The sequence below is a fragment of the Symphalangus syndactylus genome, chromosome 2 (genome assembly GCF_028878055.3).
Source record: "Symphalangus syndactylus isolate Jambi chromosome 2, NHGRI_mSymSyn1-v2.1_pri, whole genome shotgun sequence".
NCBI classification, from domain to species: domain Eukaryota; kingdom Metazoa; phylum Chordata; class Mammalia; order Primates; family Hylobatidae; genus Symphalangus; species Symphalangus syndactylus.
Genome location: NC_072424.2, coordinates 8,333,691 through 8,354,205, shown reverse-complemented (window position 1 = coordinate 8,354,205; position 20,515 = coordinate 8,333,691). Strand labels below are relative to the sequence as shown.

General features: G+C 43.2%; 2 protein-coding genes across 7 annotated transcripts in view; one reads left to right on the top strand and one right to left on the bottom strand.

Annotated features, from left to right (window-relative positions):
- The window catches only part of C2H10orf143 (chromosome 2 C10orf143 homolog), a 44,319-nt gene that overhangs the window by 21,754 nt on the left and 2,050 nt on the right, over positions 1–20,515 (bottom strand). For 3 of the 6 annotated variants that reach the window (XM_063616522.1, XM_063616521.1, XM_063616523.1), the window contains 2 exons: positions 16,009–16,138; positions 15,757–15,904 (listed from right to left, as the gene is read on the bottom strand). The exons of the other annotated variants lie outside the window; for them this stretch is intronic. In XM_063616522.1, the coding sequence (XP_063472592.1) occupies positions 15,757–15,801 (45 nt within the window). In that variant the 5' untranslated portion in view covers positions 15,802–15,904; positions 16,009–16,138. The remainder of the gene's footprint in view (positions 1–15,756; positions 15,905–16,008; positions 16,139–20,515) is intronic. 6 annotated transcript variants of the gene reach the window in all.
- On the top strand, positions 17,689–20,180 carry LOC129464326 (melanoma inhibitory activity protein 2-like). Its single transcript, XM_055245418.2, is given in 4 exon segments — positions 17,689–18,867; positions 18,869–19,262; positions 19,392–20,041; positions 20,044–20,180. Coding segments are annotated over 4 exon segments (2,286 nt in total). The 5' UTR covers positions 17,689–17,724; the 3' UTR covers positions 20,143–20,180.

Here is a 20,515-nt window from a genome sequence, read left to right as displayed (position 1 = left end):
AGAAGAGGAAGAGGAAGATTTCCATGAACTGGTCTAGAGTGATTTCCAGAATATATTGTTAAATGAAAAAAATGAAGTGCAAAAGAGTATCTATAATATGCTATCCTTTGTGTAAGAAAGAAGAGGTTATAAGAAAATGGACACTATCTGCTCATTTCTGCAAAAGAAATACAGGAAGGATATTTGAGAAATGAAAGAGACTGCTTTCCTATAGAGAGTGGGTAGGAAAGGGTTGGGGAACAGGGTGGCATGGGAACAGAAATGAAGAGGGAGTGTATAGCTCTGCATTGAAGCACCAGAGTAACATTTCACATGCCAAAAAGTAAGGGAAAAGTGTAAGTAAACCAGGACATAGAGGGAGGGGAACCCAAGTGGAATACAAAAATAATGAACTAACTACATTACAAATAAGTAACATAGCCACACTGAAAAGAACTACCCCAAATAACTTTAAAAAATACTATTTGGGGCCAGGCGTGGTGGCTCATGCCTGCAATCCCAGCACTTTGGGAGTCCAAGGCGGGCAGATCACAAGGTCAGGAGTTTGAGACTAGCCTGGCCAATATGGTAAAACCCCATCTCTACTAAAAATACAAAAAAAAAAATTACCCAGGCGCGGTGGCAGGCACCTGTAGTCCCAGCTACTTGGGAGGCTGAGGCAGGAGAATCACTTGAACATGGGAGGTGGAGGTTGCAGTGAGCCGAGATTGCACCACTGCACTCCAACCTGTGCAACAGAGTGAGACTCCGTCTCAAAAACAAAACAAAAAAAATACTATTTTGACTAGAAACTCAAACGCTAAATAAAGACAAAAAGCACTGTATAGAAATGCTGTACTCTAGCTAGTAAATGTGTTTATTACAGGGTTAGCAATTTTGAAATTACTTTATTGGCATTGGATAAATAAGTAAATACATTGTAAATAATAAGAGCTAAGTTTCTCACTGTTGAAGAAATAAGCTAAAAATACAGAAAAGGGAGAGGCTACGATGAACCCAGTGGTGTTGGATTAGAATTTTTTATACATATCCAGACAGAGATATAGAAATATATAAAGATATGTATGTGTGGGTTACTGTGTGTGCGGGTGATATACACATACACAAACACACATACACACGTATATATATCCTAGCTGTGTCCACTAAGGACAGTGGCATCCTAGTAGCAAGATTATACTTAGCACCTAGAAATTGGTTTCTAAACACCATTTTCCCATGAAAGGAATCGGGACTCCATGGGAAGCAGCTGATTTAGGGAAGGAGCAGGGAAAAAACAAGATGAGCCTGAAACACTTTATAGGCCAAAAACTCAGAAAGTTCTTGTAAAACGACGGCATGTCAAAAAGAGAAAGGCATCCACCTGAAGGACTTCCTGTTGGCCAAAGCTGGAATAATTTAAGCAATAAAATAAATAAAAACAGCAATGGATAATGCACAGAATAATGTAAATGCCTATTAGTCTACCCATATCAAAAATAATTGAGTAAATAAATAGGTGAGAAGGGACAGGACTTCCTTACAGTTGAATTCTAATTAACAAATGCAAAAGAAAAGAGGGAAATGCATTAAGTAAATACCACAGTAAAAATTATTGCGGGCAAGATCTAATAATAGATGCTAAAATCAGGAGGCAAGTTTAAGGAGAAACTGGATGTTTGCACAGCCTCAAACTATCTTCCCCAAGATTCGTATTAATTGTAAAGAGAAAAATAGTAACTTTACCGTGGATAAAACCATTGTAATCAAGTGACAAAGTTAACAACAGCAGTAATGGGACACAATACCAGGAACCCTCCTCCGTACAACGTACCAAGATGGCACAACATCACTTCTGCAGTACTCATGCCAAAAATGCGCACCCTGACTCTAATCATAAGAAAATGTGGGACAACAAAATAACTAACCAATAATCACTAAGTGTCGAGGTCCTAAAAGACTGTCAAAGTGTCACAGATTGGAAGAGAGGAAGGAAACACAACAACTAAATGCAATGTGGGATCCTGGGTTAGATCTTGCAACAGAAAAAGGATATTAGTGGAAAAACTGGTAAAATGGAATAAGGTCTATAGTTAACAGTACCACACCAACATTAATTTCATGGCTTGCTAACTATACTAAGATCATTAACAAGCTTAAGTGAAGGACGCATATGAACTCTATACTATGTTTTTGCAACCCTTCTGTATGCCTAAAACTATTTCAAAATAACAAGATTTTTAAAATGAAAATATATATATATCTTGCATCCCTAATGCGAGAGAAATACTGATCTAAACCAAACTGCCTTCTCACAACCCCAACCCACTGTTTCTAATTATTCTTCTTTGAGCAACATAAAATAAACAAAGCCCCTTGTGTATGAGATAAACATTCAGATATTTGATGATCATTCTCAGACACTTCGGAGGCTTCTTCTCTCCAACTAGACATCCCTAGTCTCTCTCACTATTCCATTTCAAAGATGTTCTTCAGACTCTTCATATCCTAGACACCCTAGTCTAGTGTTTCTAAATTGCCAATATCCCACTTAAAATAAACCATGCAAAATACTTTCAATGCCATGTAACTAGCAGAGTAGAATCACCACTTGCCACTGTGTTTCCACAGGAGAAACCCATGCTAGGTCAACAGCCCCAGCAACCACATCACACACAGGTCCATGCGAGCTCACCTCCCCTGCAACCCCCTCAGCTTCTCCACACAAATGTACTCTCCCATTCCTGGGGCTTATTAAGTAGACTTTGTCTTCCTCTTTTTCTTCTTTTAATTTAACTGTAGGCTCTCCTATGTACACTAGTTAAATCTGATTTCCATGGAATATGTATTTGATTTGTAGCATATAAAAAATATTCAATCCTTATTCTGCCATATATTACAGTAATCGTATTAATCATCTTTAGGACTTTTGCAAATAATGCAGCCTTCTATGTCTTCATCTAAGTTGGATGACAGTTTGAAGAACTAAGACCAAGGCTTTCAATCTCTGGTTATTCAGGATCTGCTCAATCCTTACAGTGCAAAAGGAGGTGTGTTATGTTAAAACTGGTTTGCTGTCAACTTTCAATCATCTGGATTAAAGGGGAAAAGTGGAAATATTAAGTATTCCCCACATAATTTTACAAGTTTCAATTTTCCCCCCCATCAGTAACACCATAGTCGGCTAACAGCAATAATATTATTTCCCTTCCTCTTTTCTCAATAACATGGGACTTACTCAAAAGGAAAGCAAACAGGCATGCATGAATATGAATGAGAACCAGTACTTTCTGGATGAAATTTACAACACTTACGAAACTATATTCTACACCTTTTCTGTGTGGTTGAATGACCGTTGGCACATTAAGGTCAGCAGACTTGTGATTATCTGCAATGAAAAGCTGACATTCTTCAAGGGGCGCAGGGGGCTGAAAGGGCCAGGGTCCTGACAGCATGTCGTAGGAGAAAGGAGAGCCAAGTCATACTCTGCCATCAAGGTGAGCAGAGTGTGCGTTCCACTAGGGAATGTGAGGATGACGTCTCAGTGGCGCTCAGCCAGCACAGTGAATTAATTTATTCATATTTTCTGTTACTTACTGTGGATTATTGAGAGCTGACCACATATGATATTGATCTATACACTTACTTGGGAAATAGTTCAGTTGTCATGGATTGGCCTGGACCAAAGAAAAATGACTGCCACAGAGGCATTTACATCGGGGGCTGCTTATGTTGAATGAGAAGATCTGTCAGCCTTCCCAAAGGCAGATGAAGACTCATGCCAAGCTAAAAAGACACTTGCACTATATGAACAAAATGAAAATCCTAAGTATACACAAAGACCCCACTACATAACAATAACTAGAATAGATCAAGTCACCAGCATCCTCATCAGAAAAAGGTGAAGCAGGAGCGTGGCCGAGAAACAGACGCTGTTTCAAACGATGCTAAATTAAAATAGCAAACAGGGATGGTGCTGCCTCAATGATAGAAACACACGAAGCTGCCACAGGTCTCAGGAAGCCTCGCTGCCTGTCCTGAGGAGGCAAGACCAACCATTTGTTGAGGGGGACTTCTTCCTTTTTGGAGGTGATGGTCCCAAGTGAACTTAATGAGTGAAGTGTCTGTAAGGGATAGGGGTTGAAGACCTAACAGTTTGCCAGAGATGAGATTCAAAGCTTTGGTTTCTGTGCTGAGAAGAGCCAGCCCTTATACAAACCAGACAGAGGACATCTCCACAAAGCCCCTAGAAACACACAGCAGGGCCAGAGAACAGGGAGCAGGGTGAGCAGAGCCCAGCGCCAGCTCTGCCACCGGTGGGGAGCGGCCATGCTGGCAGCCTCTGCTCTGGGCTCAAGAGGAGGGTGGAGAATAGAGAAGAGGCATGGTTCTCTGACCCCTTCAACAGAAAAGCACCACGTGCTCTCTTCAGTCAGCAAAGCAAGAAGATGGCACACTCTTCGACATCAAACACACTGAATGAAGCATATGTATTACATGTGTTAACACGTGAGCAAGCATATGAGTTAAGCAAATATACAGCAAATTAAAATACCAAAGGAGCTGGCCAGGTGCAGTGGCTCACGCCTGTAATCCCAGCACTTCGGGAGGCCAAGGCGGGTGGATCACCTGAGATCAGAAGTTTGAGACCAGCCTGGCCAACATGGTGAAATCCTGTCTCTACTAAACATAAAAAAATCAGCCAGGCATGGTGGCACATGCCTGTAATTCCAGCTACTCAAGAGGCTAAGGAAGGAGAATCACTTGAACCCGGGAGGCAGAGGTTGCAGTGAGCCGGGATCACGCCATTGCACTCCAGCCTCGGCAACAAGAGCGAAACTCCATTTCAAAAAAATAAATTAATTATTTAAATAAAATACCAAAGGAAATCATTAGAAATCAGTAATGCAATTAATAAGTCCACAAGAAAATATATTTTATATAAAATAATCTTTCATTTTGAAGGTATTTTGAGAATTTTTATTGACTAATGGCCCCTATGCTGAAGATCATTTGCAGTGTAAGTGTATAATGCTGGGTAATTCAGTCTTAGGTACCAGGAACAGTCAGCTGAGGGAGGTTTCTTCGGTTCAGTTTAGTTCAAGTCCTGCCATGGTAAAGTTACTTCTGCAGGATGGAGCAGCTGATACGGATGCCCATTGGTCTGAACACAGAACAGGTAATGCTGGATGGAACAAGATTAAGAAGGCGCCACAGACTGCCATTTAGAAAGAAAGCATTCTTTCCATCAAGTAAAGATTCCTTCCCTATGACATTTTCATTTGGAGAATGACCTTGTACTCTTAGGAGTTTTCTTCCTATGACATTTGGTACTGCATCAACTAAGGAGGGCCAGAAGTTAGGATTCTCACACTGAACTCCTGCATTACCAGGGCACACTGGGGCTTTAACCAACTGGATCTTAACATTTTGATACAGTGATCTGTTTTAAAAAAGACTCCTCGGCCTACTATGCTCAAGATTTCAGTCCACACTCTTGACCAAGTCTAGCTTGGCAAAGACAAGGCAAGTTCTGAAATGAGCAAGCCAACACTCAAAGTAAGAGGGCAACTGAATTCTAGGGGAGCGAGTTATCTTGAGATAATGGAGAAGATTAAAGAAAAACCACTCTTCTACTTTGATTCTGAAAAAGACATAAATGAACACACTGGACTTGTTGAGGATTAATTTTAGGCTTGCAAGGTTTACCAAGCACACCCTAAACCTAAGTTACAGTCCTGAATAAATTACGGATCTTAAGGAAACCAGTTATGCACATTTACTTGCAACAGGCAGAGCCTAATAAATGTCCTCTGCATTTATAGAAAACTAGTTAGGTGTTTCCACGTTTGTTGTTTCATTTGATCCTCACAATAATCCTGTGACAATGGAGGGATATGGAGTTCTATTTCTATTTTATAGATGAGGAAAAAGAAGTTAAAAAAAAAAAAAAACCTTAGCCAACTTGCCTGAAGTCTGGTGACATGAAATGACCGAGCTGGGTCTTGAGTCTGCTTTCAGGCTAGGTGGAGAAATAAGACTGAAAAATACAACTAAAGAAGCACTAGAAACTAAACAATGTATAAAAAAGACTTCAAAACTTAATATAATAGAAAGTTAATATACAGCTCCAGTAATCAATATGGTATTGGCATAAGGATGAACATACAGGTCAATGGCACAGAACTGAGAGTCCAGAAATGAACCCTTATATTGATGGTCAAATGATCTTTGACGAGGGTGCCAAGAAAATTCAATGGAGAAAGAACAGTCTTTAGAAGACATGGTGCCGACATGATTCAATATCCACATGTAAAAAGATAAATTTGGGCTCTTGACATATATCATGCACAAAAATTAACTTGAAATGGATCAGAAGCCTAAATGTAAGAACTAAAAGTATAAAAATTTTAAAGGAGAACATAGGGAAAAAAAATCCTTATGATCTTGGAATAGGCAAATATTTCTCAGATACAACACCAAAAGAATGATCCCTAAAAGAAACAAGTTGAAAATTTGGATTTCACCAATATTCAAAGGTTTGGGGCTTCAAATGACACCATTAAGAAAGTGGAGGCTGGCAAGATGGCCGAATAGGAACAGCTCTGGTCTGCAGCTCCCAAAAAGATCAATGCAGAAGGCAGGTGATTTCTGCATTTCCAACTGAAGTACCTGGCTCATCTCACTGGGACTAGTTAGACAGGGGGTGCAGCCCACGGAGGGAGAGCTGAAGCAGGGTGGAGCATCGCCTCACCCGGGAAGCACAAGGGGTCAGGGAACTCCCTCCCCAGCCAAGGGAAGCCGTGAGGGACTGTGCCATGAGGAACAGTGCACTCCAGCCCAGATACTATGCTTTTCCCATGGTCTTCACAACCCACAGACCAGGAGATTCCCTCGGGTGCCTACACCACCAGGGCCCTGGGTTTCAAGCACAAAACTGGACGGCCATTTGGGCAGACACCAAGCTAACTGCAGGAGTTTTTTTTTCATACCCCAGTGGCATCTGGAACACCAGTGAGACAGAACCATTCACTCCCCTGGAAAGGGGGCTGAAGCCAGGGAGCCAAGTGGTCTAGCTCAGTGGATCCCACCCCCAAGGAGCCCAGCAAGCTAAGATCCACTGGCTTGAAATTCTCGCTGCCAGCACAGCAGTATGAAGTCAACCTGGGATGCTTGAGCTTGGTGGGGGGGCAGGGCATCTGCCATTACCGAGGCTTGAGTAGGTAGTTTTCCCCTCACCATGTAAGCAAAGCCTCCAGGAAGTTTGAACTGGGCGGGGCCCACCACAGTTTGACAAAGCCACTGTAGCCAGACTGCCTCTCTAGATTCCTCCACTCTGGTCAGGGTATCTCTAAAAGAAAGGGAGCAGCCCCAGTCAGGGGCTTATATATAAAACTCCCATCTCCTTGGGGCAGAGCACCTGGGGGAAGGGACGACCATGGGCACAGCTTCAGCAGACTTAAACGTTCCTGCCTACAGGCTCTGAAGAGAGCAGCGGATCTCCTAGCACAGCACTTGAGCTCTGCTAAGGGACAGACTGCTTCCTCAAGTGGGTCCCTGGCCCGTGTGCCTCCTGACTGGGAGATACCTCCCAGCAGGGGTTGACAGACACCTCATACAGGAGAGCTCTAGCTGGCATCTGGCAGGTGCCCCTATGGGACAAAGCTTCCAGAAGAAGGAACAGGCAGCAATCTTTGGTGTTCTGCAGCCTCTGCTGATGATACCCAGACAAACGGGGTCTGGAGTGGACCTCCAGCAAACTCCAGCAGATCTGCAGCAAAGGGTCCTGACTCTTAGAAGGAAAACTAACAAACAGAAAGCATCGACATCAACAAAAAGGACATCCACACAGAAACCCCATCCAAAGGTCACCAACATCAAAGACCAAAGGTAGATAAATCCATGAAGATGAGGAAAAACCAGCGCAAAAATGCTGAAAATTCCAAAAACCAGAATGCCTCTTCTCCTCCAAAGGAACACAACTCCTCGCCAGCAAGAGAACAAAACTGGAGAGAGAATGAGTTTGATGAATCGACAGAAGTAGGCTTCAGAAGATGGGTAATAACAAATTTCTCCAAGCTAAAGGAGCATGTTTTAACCCAATGCAAGGAAGCTAAGAACCCTGAAAAAAGGTTAGACGAATTGCTAACTAGAATAACTAGTTTAGACAATAACATAAATGACCTGATGGAGCTGAAAAACACAGCACGAGAACTTCACGAAGCATACGCAAGTATCAATAGCTGAATCGACCAAGCAGAAGAAAAGATATCAGAGACTGAAGATCAACTTAATGAAATAAAGCATGAAGATACGATTGAGAAAAAAGAATGAAAAGGAATGAACAAAGCCTCCAAGAAATATGGGACCATGTGAAAAGACCAAACCTACATTTGACTGGTGTACCTGAAAGTGACAGGGAGAATGGAACCAACTTGGAAACCCTCTTCAGGATATTATCCAGAGAAACTTACCCAACCTAGCAAGATAGGCCAACTTTCAAATTCAGGAAATACAGACAACACCACAAAGCCCAGAATATATTAAAAACTCAACTTGACAAGAAGACAACACATTTTTTTAACGTGGCAAAAGATGTGAAGAGTAATTTCCCCAATAAAGACATATGAAAGCTAAATAGGTATATGAAAAGATGTTCAACATCAATACTACAGTAATGGCCAGGCATGGGCGCTCATGCCTGTAATCCCAGCATTTTGGGAGGCCGACTTTGGAAGATCGGTTGAGGCCAGGGTTTGAGACCAGCCTGGGCAACATAGCAAGACTGCACCTCTACAAAAAAAGTAAAAATAAAAACTGCAGTGAGATACTGTTCCGCATCTACTAGAATGACTATATATGAGGATGCAGACAAAATGGAGCCCTCATGTGTTGGTGGTGGGCATGTAAAATGGTGCAGCCACTTTAGAAAATATTTTGGCCGTTTCTTAGAAAGTTAAAAATAAATTTACCATAGAAACCAGCAATTCTAGCCCTAAGTATCAGTCTAAGAGACATGGTCACACAAGATCGGTACCTATGTGAATTTTCAGAATTTTCTGCACTATTCATAACCAAAATGAATGGATAAACAAAATGTGTTCTATTCACACAATGGAATATTATACAGCCATAAAAAGGAGCATACTACTGATCTATGCTTTATCTGGATGAACCTTGAAAACATGATGCAAACTGAAAGAAGCCAGCTGCAGGAGACCCTATCAGGTATGACTCCCTTTACAAGAAAGTTCCAGAAAAGGCAAATCCAGAGACAGATAGTCAGTCAGTGGTTGCCTAGAGCTAGGGGTGCGAACAGAGTGACTGCCAATGGCCAGAGATTTTTCTGAAGTGAAGAGAATGAAAACTGGGTAGTGATAGTTACACAGCTGTAAGTTTACTAAAAACCACTTAATTACACACTTAAAAAAAAAAAACTCTAAACCTGGCCAGGCACGGCGGCTCACACCTGTAATCCCAACACTCTGGGAGGCCGAGGCAGGAGGATCACTTGAGGCCAGGAGTTTGAGACAAGCCTGGCCAACATAGGGAAACCCTGTCTCTACTAAAATACAAAAATTAGCTGGGCATGGTGGCATGTGCCTGTAATCCCAGCTACTCTGGAGGCTGAGACATGAGAATCTCTTGAGCCCCAGAGGCAGAGGTTGCAGTGAGCTGAGATCGCACCACTGCACTCAAGCCTGGATGATAGAGGGAGGCTCTGTCTCAGAAAACAAAAACAAAAAAACTCTAAACCTAAATAACATGGTCTTGGTAACTGCAATCTGAAAAGATAGTAGCTAGGTGATGATAATGAAGGGTGACCATGTGGCACGCTGATGGCGTTTTCCCCAAATTAATTATAATTTTCCCTAAACAAAGACGTTTTGAAAATACCAACAATTTTATGCATTTGCTTAATCCTTCTCTCACCAATTCTCAGCTAAACACACACACACCCTCACATGTCAGTCAACCAAAAAGCCTTTCCTGAATACCTACTATGTGCCCCACTCAGTTCTGGGCACTTTGTAATTAAAGAACCAGAAACCATGGCAGAGTCCTTCCAGGGTCAGTGCTGGACATAACAGATACCTGAAGAGGTGGCTAACCACAGAAAATGGCCTCCTTGCCGATCCTAACCTCATTGTGACTTTCTGTGTCATATATAAAGAAACCTGCCAAAAATTAGAAATGATTGGCTGGGCATGGTGGCTCACGCCTGTAATCCTAGCACTTTGGGAGGCCGAGGCGGGTGGATCACTGAGATCAGGAGTTCGAGACCAGCCTGGCCAACGTGGAGAAACCCCGTCTCTACTAAAAATACAAAAATTAGCCGGGCGCAGTAGTGCACGCCCGTAAAATCCCAGCTACTAGGGAGGCGGAGGCAGGAGAATCACTTGAACCCAGGGGCGGAGGTTGCAGTGAGCCAAGATCATGCCACTTCACTCCAGCTTGGGCAAAAGAGCAAGACTCCATCTCAAAAAAAAAAGAAATGATTGAGTCTAGGCATAACTGGCAGAGTGAACACCTGTATTAGGGTTGTAACCAAAGATGAATTATCATCGATCAGTTTCCTATATCTAGATGGGAGGATAGTGGAAGCTCATTAAACTTGAGTATAACAAACAGTATAACATAGCTCAACAGATTGTTTCCAAAATACAAAATGGGTGAGAGAATTAAATACCTTGTTTCTTGAGGAATGGGTGATAATTATTTCGAAGGAGAAGAGTGACCACAGAAAGGCAAAATAAGGGCTTCTGTCAGGGGTTGCATCATCATCAGCTGGTTATTTACTAAGTTCTCACGGCAAAGATCCTACTCAGCAGATGAGCTATAAAATCTGCAACTGATGGGGTAAAACAAGAAAATTTAACTCTGAATCTTCTTTTATTTTTATGTATTTATTTATTTATTTTTATTTATTTATTTTTTGAGATAGAGTCTCACTCTGTCGCCTGGCTGGAGTGCAGAGGCATGATCTCGGCTCAGTGCAACCTCTGCCTCGTGGGTTCAAGTGATTCTCCTGCCTCAGCCTCTCCTAGTAGCTGGGACTACAGGCGCCCGCCACCACGCCCGGCTAATTTTTTGTATTTTTAGTAGAGACAGGGTTTCACTGTGGTCTCGATATCCTGACCTCGTGATCCGCCCGCCTCAGCCTCCCAAAGTGCTGGGATTACAAGCGTGAGCCACCGCGCCCAGCTTATTTATTTATTTTTATTTTTTTTTGAGATAGGGTCTCACTCTGTCGCCTGGCTGGAGTGCAGAGGCATGATCTCGGCTCAGTGCAACCTCTGCCTCGTGGGTTCAAGTGATTCTCCTGCCTCAGCCTCCTGCGTAGCTGGGGACTACAGCCATGTGACACAATGTCCAGCTAATTTTTTTATTTTTTGGTGGAGACGGGGGTTTCACCATGTTGCCCAGGTTGGTCTTGAACTCCTGACCTCAAGTGATCCGTCTGCCTCAGCCTCCCAAAGTGCAGGGATTACAGCCACCACGCTGGACCTAATTTTTTTTTCTTTCTCTCTTTTTTTTTTTTTTTTGAGACGGAGTCTCACTCTGTCACCCAGGCTGGAATGCAGTGGCGCGATCTTGGCTCACTGCAACCTCCGCCTCCCGGGTTTAAGCGATTCTCCCACCTCAGGCTCTTGAGTAGCTGAGATTACAGGCACGTGCCACCACACCCGGCTAATTTTTGTATTTTTGTAGAGACGGGGTTTCACCATGTTGGCCAAGCTGGTCTGGAACTCCTGACCTTGTGATCCACCCAACTCAGCCTCCCAAAGCGCTGGGATTACAGGTGTCAGCCACTGAGCCTGGCCTTCATTTTCTTTTAAACTCTGACCCAAACTGTATTATCCAGCTTCCTCTTTGGGCCAAACTGGACCAACAAGATTTACTCTCCTGCATGAACTGACCAAAAATGGACAAAATAGGGCCAGGCACAGTGGCTCACGCCTGTAATCCCAGCACTTTGGGAGGCTGAGGCGGGTGGATGACGAGGTCAGGTGTTCAAGACCAGCCTGGCCAACATGATGAAATCCCATCTCTACTAAAAATACAAAAATTAGCCGGGCGTGGTGGCACGTGCCTGTAGTCCCAGCTACTCTGGAGGCTGAGGCACGAGAATTGCTTGAACCTGGGAGGCGAAGGTTGCAGTGAGCTACTGCACACCAGCCTGGGCAAGAGAGGGAGACTCTGTCTCAAAAACAAAAACTGGCAAAGAACAGACACAGATGTTAAATTTAGCAGAGAAGAACGTTAAAAGAGTTAATATAATTGTATATGTACAAAATATTAAACAAAACACGGAAGATATTTTTTAAAAGATAAAAATCAAATGTTATGAGATCCAAATCAAATGCTATATTGTCTGGGATTAAAAATGCACTGGATGTAATTAATGGATGGCTAGACGTTGCAGAAAAAAAGATTCACGAACTTGAAGGCACAGCAGCAGAAACTATCAGAAATCAAACACAGAAAAGAGATTTTTAAAAGTAGACGTGGCGTGAGGGAACTGTGGGACAACTATCAAGAAGCTTAACAGATGTGCAGTGGGAGTTGTAGAAGGAGAGGGGAGAAAAGGGACAGAAAATATATTGAAAGCTATAATAGCTGAGGCCGGGCATGGTGGCTCACGTCTATAATCCCAGCATTTTGGGAAGCTGAGGTGGGTGGATCACCTGAGGTCAGAAGTTCAAGACCAGCCTGGCCAACATGGTGAAACCCTGTGGCGACTAAAAATACAAAAAATTAGCAGGGTGTGGTGGAGCGCACCTGTAATCCCAGCTACTTGGGAGGCTGAGGCAGAAGAATCACTCGAACCTGAGAGGCGGAGGTTGCAGTGAGCCAAGATCATGCCACTGCACTCCAGCCTGGGCAACAGAGACTCTGTCTGGAAAAAAAAAAAAAAAAAAAAAATCTTGTCTATTTATCTAGGCTGAAAATGTACCAAATTTGATGAAAACTATAAACCCAGAGATCCAAGAATCTCAATAACCCGAGCACAAAATCATGAAGAAAACTATATGAGAGCACGTGATGAGCAGTTCAAAGCCACAGGTCAAGGGCAACCTTAAAGGCAGCCAGTGTTCAACACTGAGGAACAGAGAGAGGGTGGCCGTAGATCTTTCATTGGAAGCAACTGTGGCAAGACAGTGGAGCAACATTTTTATATTACTGAAAGAAAAAAACCTATCAATTTAGAATTCCACACATAGTGGAAATATCTTTCAAAATAAGGATAAAATTAAGATTTTTTTGGCCAGGCGCGGTGGCTCATGCCTGTAATCCCAGCACTTTGGGAGGCGGAGGCGGGCACATCATGAGGTCAGGAGATTGAGACCATCCTGGCCAACATGGTGAAATCCCATCTCTATAAAAATACAAAAATTAGCTATGGTGGCAGGCAACTGTAGTCCCAGCTACTTGGGAGGCTGAGGCAGGAGAATCTCTTGAACCCAGGAGACAGTGGTTGCAATGAACTCTCTGCAACTCCAGCCTGGTGACAGAGTGAGACTCCGTCTCAAAAAAAAAAAAAAAAAAAAAAAAAGACTTTTACAGACTATAGAAGTTAAAAAAAATTATCACCAGCAAACCTGTCCTATAAGAAATGTTTAAAAAAAATTCCTTTAGGCAGAAAACAAAATTGAGGCCAGGCACGGTGGCTCACGCCTGTGATCCCAACACTTTGGGAGGCTGAAGCCAGGCAGATTGCTTGAGCCCAGGAGTTTGAGACCAGCCTGGACAACGTGGTGAAAATCTGTCTCTACAAGAATACACAAAAATTAGCTGGGATGGGGTGACACGTGCCTGTAGTCCCAGCTTATGTTTATTGAGGCTTCCTTTATGGCCCAAAATATAATTAGTCTTGGGAAATTTGTATTCTGTTGTTTTTGAGTGAAGAGTTCTATAAATTTCAAGTAAGTCAGGTGGTTTGATAGTTTTTATTTTTATTTTTATTTTTTTTTTGAGACAGTCTCACTCTGCCACCCAAGCTGAAGTGCAGCGGCGCCATCTCAGCTCACAGCAACCTCTGCCTCCAGTGGTTCTCCCACCTCAGCCTCTTGAGTAGCTGGGATTATAGGCGACTGCCACCACACCCAGCTAATTTTTTGTATTCTTAGTAGAGATGGGGTTTCATCATGTTAGCCAGGCTGGTCTCAAACTCCTGACCTCAAGTGATCCGCCTGCCTTGGCCTCCCAAAGTGCTGGGATTAAAGGCGTGAGCCACTGCACTGGCCAGTAGTTTACTTTAAATTTTCTATATCCTTAATAATTTTCTTCATATATCTATCAATTTTTGTGAGAAGATACTGAAACTTACTAATATAATTGTGGATTTTTCTATTTTTCCTTGCAGTTCTATCAGTTTTTGCTTCATATATTTTGAAGCTCTGTTATTAGATGCATAAACATTGATGAATTTTATGTCCTCTTGGTGAATTGACTTTTTAAATCACTATGAAATCACCTTTTATATCCATGGTAATATTCTTTACCCTGAAATTGACTTTGTCTTTTATTAATATAGCAACTCCACCTTTCTTTTGGTCAGTATTAGCATGATTTTTTTTGCATCTTTTTTTTATCTATTGTATCTTTATATTTAAAGTGAGTTTCTTATAGATGGACTTATAATTGAGTCTTTTTTTTTTTTTTTTTTAAAGATTGTGTTTCGCTCTTGTTGCCCACCCAGGCTGGCGTGCAATGGCGCGATCTCGGCTCACCGCAACCTCTGCCTCCCAGGTTCAAGCGATTCTCCTGCCTCATTCTCCCAAGTAGCTGAGATTACAGGCATGCGCCACTACGCCCAGCTAATTTTGTATTTTTAGTAGAGACAGGGTTTCTCCATGTTGGTCAGACTGGTCTTGAACTCCCGACCTCAGGTGATCTGCCTGCCTCGGCCTCCCAAAGTGCTGGGATTACAGGTGTTGAGCTACCACGCACAGCCGAGTCTTGATTTTTTTATTCTCTGCCTTTTCCTTTGGGTATTTAGTTTTATCTCTACTAAAATTAGAAAAATTCGCTGGCACATGCCTGTAGTCCCAGCTACGTGGGAGGCTGAAGCAGAAGAATCACTTGAACCCAGGAGGCACAGGTTGCAGTGAACCCAGATGGCACCGCTGTACTCCAGCCTGGGTGACAGACCGAAACTCTGTCTCAATAAGTAAATAAATACATACATACATACATACATACATATATACTTGTACATGAGGCCAGGTGCAGTGGCTCATGCCTGTAATCCCAGAACTTTGGGGGTCCAAGGCAGGTGGATCACTTGACCCAGGAGTTTGAGACCAGCCTGGGCAACATGGCAAGATCCCGTCTCTACAAAAAAGTTTTAAAAAATTAGCTGGGCGTGGTGATGCTTGCCTGTAGTCCCAGCTACTCAGGAGGCTGAGGCAGGAGGATCGCTTGAACCCAGGAGATGGAGGCTGCAGTGGCCATCACCGCTCCACTGCACTGCGACCTGGGCAACAGAGCAAGACTCTGTCTCAAAAAGAAAAAAAAAAAAAAGCTAGAAAGAAGGATCTTGAATCAACCCATATGACACCAGAAAAAAAAATATATCAACTTGATTTTCCAGCCCAGCCATCTAAAATGTTGCTCTACCCAAGAAACCTGGTCTTCAGTGAGTTCTTTAGGGAGGAGAGTCTCAGCAGAGATGAAAGACTGAGTGGACATGGAGCTTTAGGCATTCTAGGCAGGCAACTTTCAATCTGAAACACATGAGTGTGGCCAGGGTGTGGTAAGCAGGGCACTTACTGTGTAAAAAGCCGAGCACTGGAGTTGCAGAGTAAGCCTCGTCATGAGTTGCAGGATAAACGTAAGCAAGGCCTCAACTCATCTTTTCTTCATCTCACCTCCGGTGCCTAGGACAGGGCTTGAGACACAGCAGGTGCTCAAAACATGTCTGCCCAATGGAAACGATAAAACACTACTGTCATTGAACCATGACACATGTGACCACGCTAGCTAACTGGACTGCAAGGAAATGCACAGTGATAAGACACTCACATCACAGCAGAGGTGCTTCACTCTGGCCCTGCCCGAGAATCACCTGCAAAGTCACTACAGAGATGGGTCCTGGCTGCTGTGTTTTCCAAAACTTTGCTGGTGGTTATGTGCAGAGTATAGAGCCTCTAGGCTGTGAACAGAAGTAAGAAACTAGTTACCGTTCCTCAGTAACCAAATTCTGGAGACGCCTGTGAGAGAGAAATACACAGAGAGGCAGAGAGAGGACAGAAAACTTGGTAGAACTTGGATACTTTATTGAACTCAATCTGGATTATTAAATCAAAGACTAGGACACGATACAACATAAACAAAACTTTATCAAATTAAGAGGCAATATACACCATGCCAATAAGATACCCAACTCATTATTCTTTGGTAACAGTCAAGAAGTATTGCAACCTGAAGCCTGGCACTCAATTTCAGCAATTCCAACCTGATAGATCATTCAGGGTGTCTTCCATTAAACCTTCCCTGTTCGCTCTGATCAATAATGACCTCTAGCTCCCCTTCCCTGACAGCCCACAGCATCACACTTTTCATCATTTTATGATGGCCAATTTAGGACTTCATTGTGAAGCTTTGTGGGTATATTTTATTTTTACTTTTTTATTTGAGACAGAGTCTCACTCTTTCGTCCAGGCTGGAATGCAGTGCTGTGACCTCGGCTCACTGCAACCTCTGCCTCACGAGTTCATGCAATCCTCCTGTCTCAGCCTCCCGAGTAGCTGGGATCACAGGCGCGTGCCACCAAGCCCAGCTAATGTTTGTATTTTTAGTAGAGACAGGGTTTCACCATGTTGGCCGGGCTGATCTGGAACTCCCGACCTCAAGTGATCAGCCTGCCTTGGCCTCCCACAGTGCTGGGATAACAGGCATGAGCCATTGCGCCCAGCCTGCTTTGTATTTTAGTTCCACAAATGCCACATGGGAAGCTGTGTAGCCCTGTGGTTAAGAGGGCAGGCTCTGGAGCCAGATGGCTTGGATTTAAGACCTGGTTCCACCATTTACTAGCTGTGTATCCTTAGGCCAGTTAATTACCCCCTCTGTGTTTCAGTTGCCTCCTTTGTATCATGGGAATAATTTAGCAGTGTTGTGCTATAAATTCAGATAATCCAGGATGGGCACGGTGTCTCACACCTGTAATCCCAGCACTTTGGGAGGCTGAGGCAGGCGGATCACCTGAGGTCAGGAGTTCAAGACCAGTCTGGCCAACATGGTGAAACCTCATCTCTACTAAAAATACAAAAGTTAGCTGGGCATGGTGGTGGGCACCTGTAATTCTAGCTACTCTGGAGGGTGAGGCAGGAGAATCGCTTCAACCCGGGAGGCAGAGGTTGCAGTGAGGCAAGATTATGCCACCGCACTCCGGCCTGGGCGACAGAGTGAGACTCCGTCCCCCCTCCACAAAAAAACAAACAAACAAACAAACAAAAAACTCCCCACCTCCCCACGGCTGCCTGGCCAAAACCAAATCGAGGCGTGGGGCTTGCGCGGGTCCAACATGTGCTACCTCAGGATGTAGTGTAACAAGGGGGCTGGGGTGGGCAGAGTGGGCCTGTGAGCATCCCCCAGCTCCCCCCGCGCAGCCGGCTCCACAATGGTCCGCTCCGGTTGCCGGCTGCGGATTCGGGTTCCGGGTGGAAGGAAGGCTGCCAGTTCTCCGCTGCTTGTTGTGGCCGGGGTTACTGCGGCGACCGCCAGAGCAGCCTTGGCGCTATGGAGGAGCCAGGGGCTACCCCTCCGCGGTACTTGGGGCTGGTCCTGGGGGAGCTACGCAGGGTTGCGGCAGCACTGCCTGAAAGTATGAGACTGGATTCGAATCCTCATGGTTTTCCATGGGAATTGGTGATATGTGCAGCTGTTGCTGCATTTTTTGCTGTTCTCCTTTTTCTGTGGAGAAGTTTTAGATCGGTTATGAGTCAGCTTTACGTGGGAAGAGAGAAAAAGCTTGCTATAATGCTTTCTGGACTAATTGAAGAAAAATGTAGACTACTTGAAAAATTTAGCCTTGTTCAAAAAGAGTATGAAGACTATGAAGTAGCGTCATCTTTAGAGGACGCCAGCTTTGAGAAGGCGGCAGCAGAAGCACGAAGTTTGGAGGCAACCTGTGAAAAGCTGAACAGGTCCAGTTCTGAACTTGAGCATGAAATCCTCTGTCTAGAAAAAGAGTTAAAAGAAGAGAAATCTAAACATTCTCAACAAAATGAATTGATGGCGGATATTTCAAAAAGGATACAGCCTCTAGCAGATAAGTCAAAATCCCTCAAATCACAAGTAGCTGAAGCCAAAATGATCTTCAAGGGATTTCAAATGACTGAAAAACAACTGAAGATAGCAATAAAAGATGCTTTGAATGAAAATTCTCAACTTCAGGAAAGCCAGAAACAGCTTTTCCAAGAAGCTGAAGTATGGAACGAACAAGTGAGTGAACTTAATAAACAGAAAATAACATGTGAAGACTCCAAAGTACATGCAGAACAAGTTCTAAATGATAAAGCAAATCGCATCAAGACTCTGACTGAACGCTTGCTAAAGATGAAAGATCGGGCTGCTAGGCTTAGAGAAGACGTAACGGATGATGATAACTTAGAATTAGAAGTGAACAGTGAATCAGAAGATGGTGCTTACTTAGATGATCCTCCAAAAGGAGCTTTGAAGAAACTGATTCATGCTGCTAAGTTAAATGCTTCTTTAAAAACCTTAGAAGGAGAAAGAAAGCAAATTTACATCCAGCTATCTGAAATTGATAAAACAAAGGAAGAGCTTACAGAGCATATTAAAAATCTTTGGACTGAACAAGCATCTTTGCAGTCAGAAAACACACATTTTGAAAGTGAGAATCAGAAGCTTCAACAGAAACTTAAAAGTAATGACTGAATCATATCAAGAAAATGAAATGAAACTCTACAGGAAATTAACAGTAGAGGAAAATAACCAGTTAGAGAAAGAAGAGAAACTTTCTAAGGTAGACAAAAAGATCAGCCATGCCACTAAAGAGCTGGAGACCTACAGACAGCAAGCCAAAGATCTTGAAGAAGAATTGGAGATAACTATTCATTATTATCAACAGCAGGTTATTTCCCATGGGAAAAAAGCACATCATAATTGGTTGGCAGCTTGGACCGCTGAAAGAAACCTCAATGATTTAAGGAAAGAAAATGCTCACAACAGACAAAAATTAACTGAAACAGAGTTTAAATTTGAACTTTTAGAAAAAGGTCCTTATGTACTTGATGTTCCAAATACAGCATTTGGCAGAGAGCATTCCCCATATGGTCCCTCATCATTGGGTTGGCCTTCATCTGAAACGAGAGCTTTTCTCTCTCCCGCAACTCTGTTGGAGGGTCCACTCAGACTCTCACCTTTGCCTCCAGGGGGAGAAGGAAGAGGCTCAAGAGGCCCAGGGAATCCTCTGGACCACCAGATTACCAAGGAAAGAGGAGAATCAAGCTGTGAGAGGTTAACCGATCCTCACAGGTCTCCTTCTGACACTGGGTCCCTGTCACCTCTGAGGGAATAGGACTGTAGGATGATGTTTCCTCCACCAGGGCAATCATATCTTGATTCAGCTCTTCCTCCACAAAGGCAAGACAGATTTTATTCTAACTCTGCTAGACTGTCTGGAGCAGCAGAACTCAGAAGTTTTAATACGCCTCCTTTGGATAAAATGGGTGGGTCAATGCCTTCAGAAATGGAATCCAGTAGAAATGACACCAAAGATGATCTTGGTAATTTAAATATGCCTGATTCATCTCTCCCTGCTGAAAATGAAGCAACTGGCCCTGGCTTTGTTCCTCCACCTCTTGCCCCAATCAGAGGCCCATTGTTTCCAGTGGATACAAGGGGCCTGTTCATGAGAAGAGGACCTCCTTTCCCCCCACCTCCTCCAGGAACCAGGTTTGGAGCTTCTCGAGGTTATTGTCCACCAAGGGATTTCCCAGGTCCACCACACGCTCCATTTGCAATCAGAAACGTCTATCCACCGAGGGGTTTTCCTCCTTACCTTCCCCTCAAGACCTGGATTTTTCCCCCCAACCCCCACATTCTGAAGGTTTAAGTGAGTTCCCTTCAGGGCTGATTCTGCCTTCAAATGAGCCTGCTACTGAACATCCAAAACCGCAGCAAGACACCTGACAATATTTTTGCTCTCTTCAAAAGTAATTCTGACTGATCTCATGTTAAGTAACTGCTGTTACTTAAGTGATTACACTTTTGCTCAAATTGAAACTTAATGGAATTATAATTCTTAGGATAGTATTTTGTAAATAAGGATTATTTAAATATGAATCTTATGAGTAAATTATTTCCATTGTATTTTATTCTAGATAGTGTAACTATTTTAATTTGATTAATCCACTATTATAGAAACAACAGTGGGAGTTTTACATATGTAATCCTGCAGGTGAGAGGCTTTAAATTCTAAAGGCTGTGTCTTTATGCCAACAACTGTATTTACTGTAGATGTAGACAAATGTGAAAGTAACTTTATGCTTAATTAAATAAATTT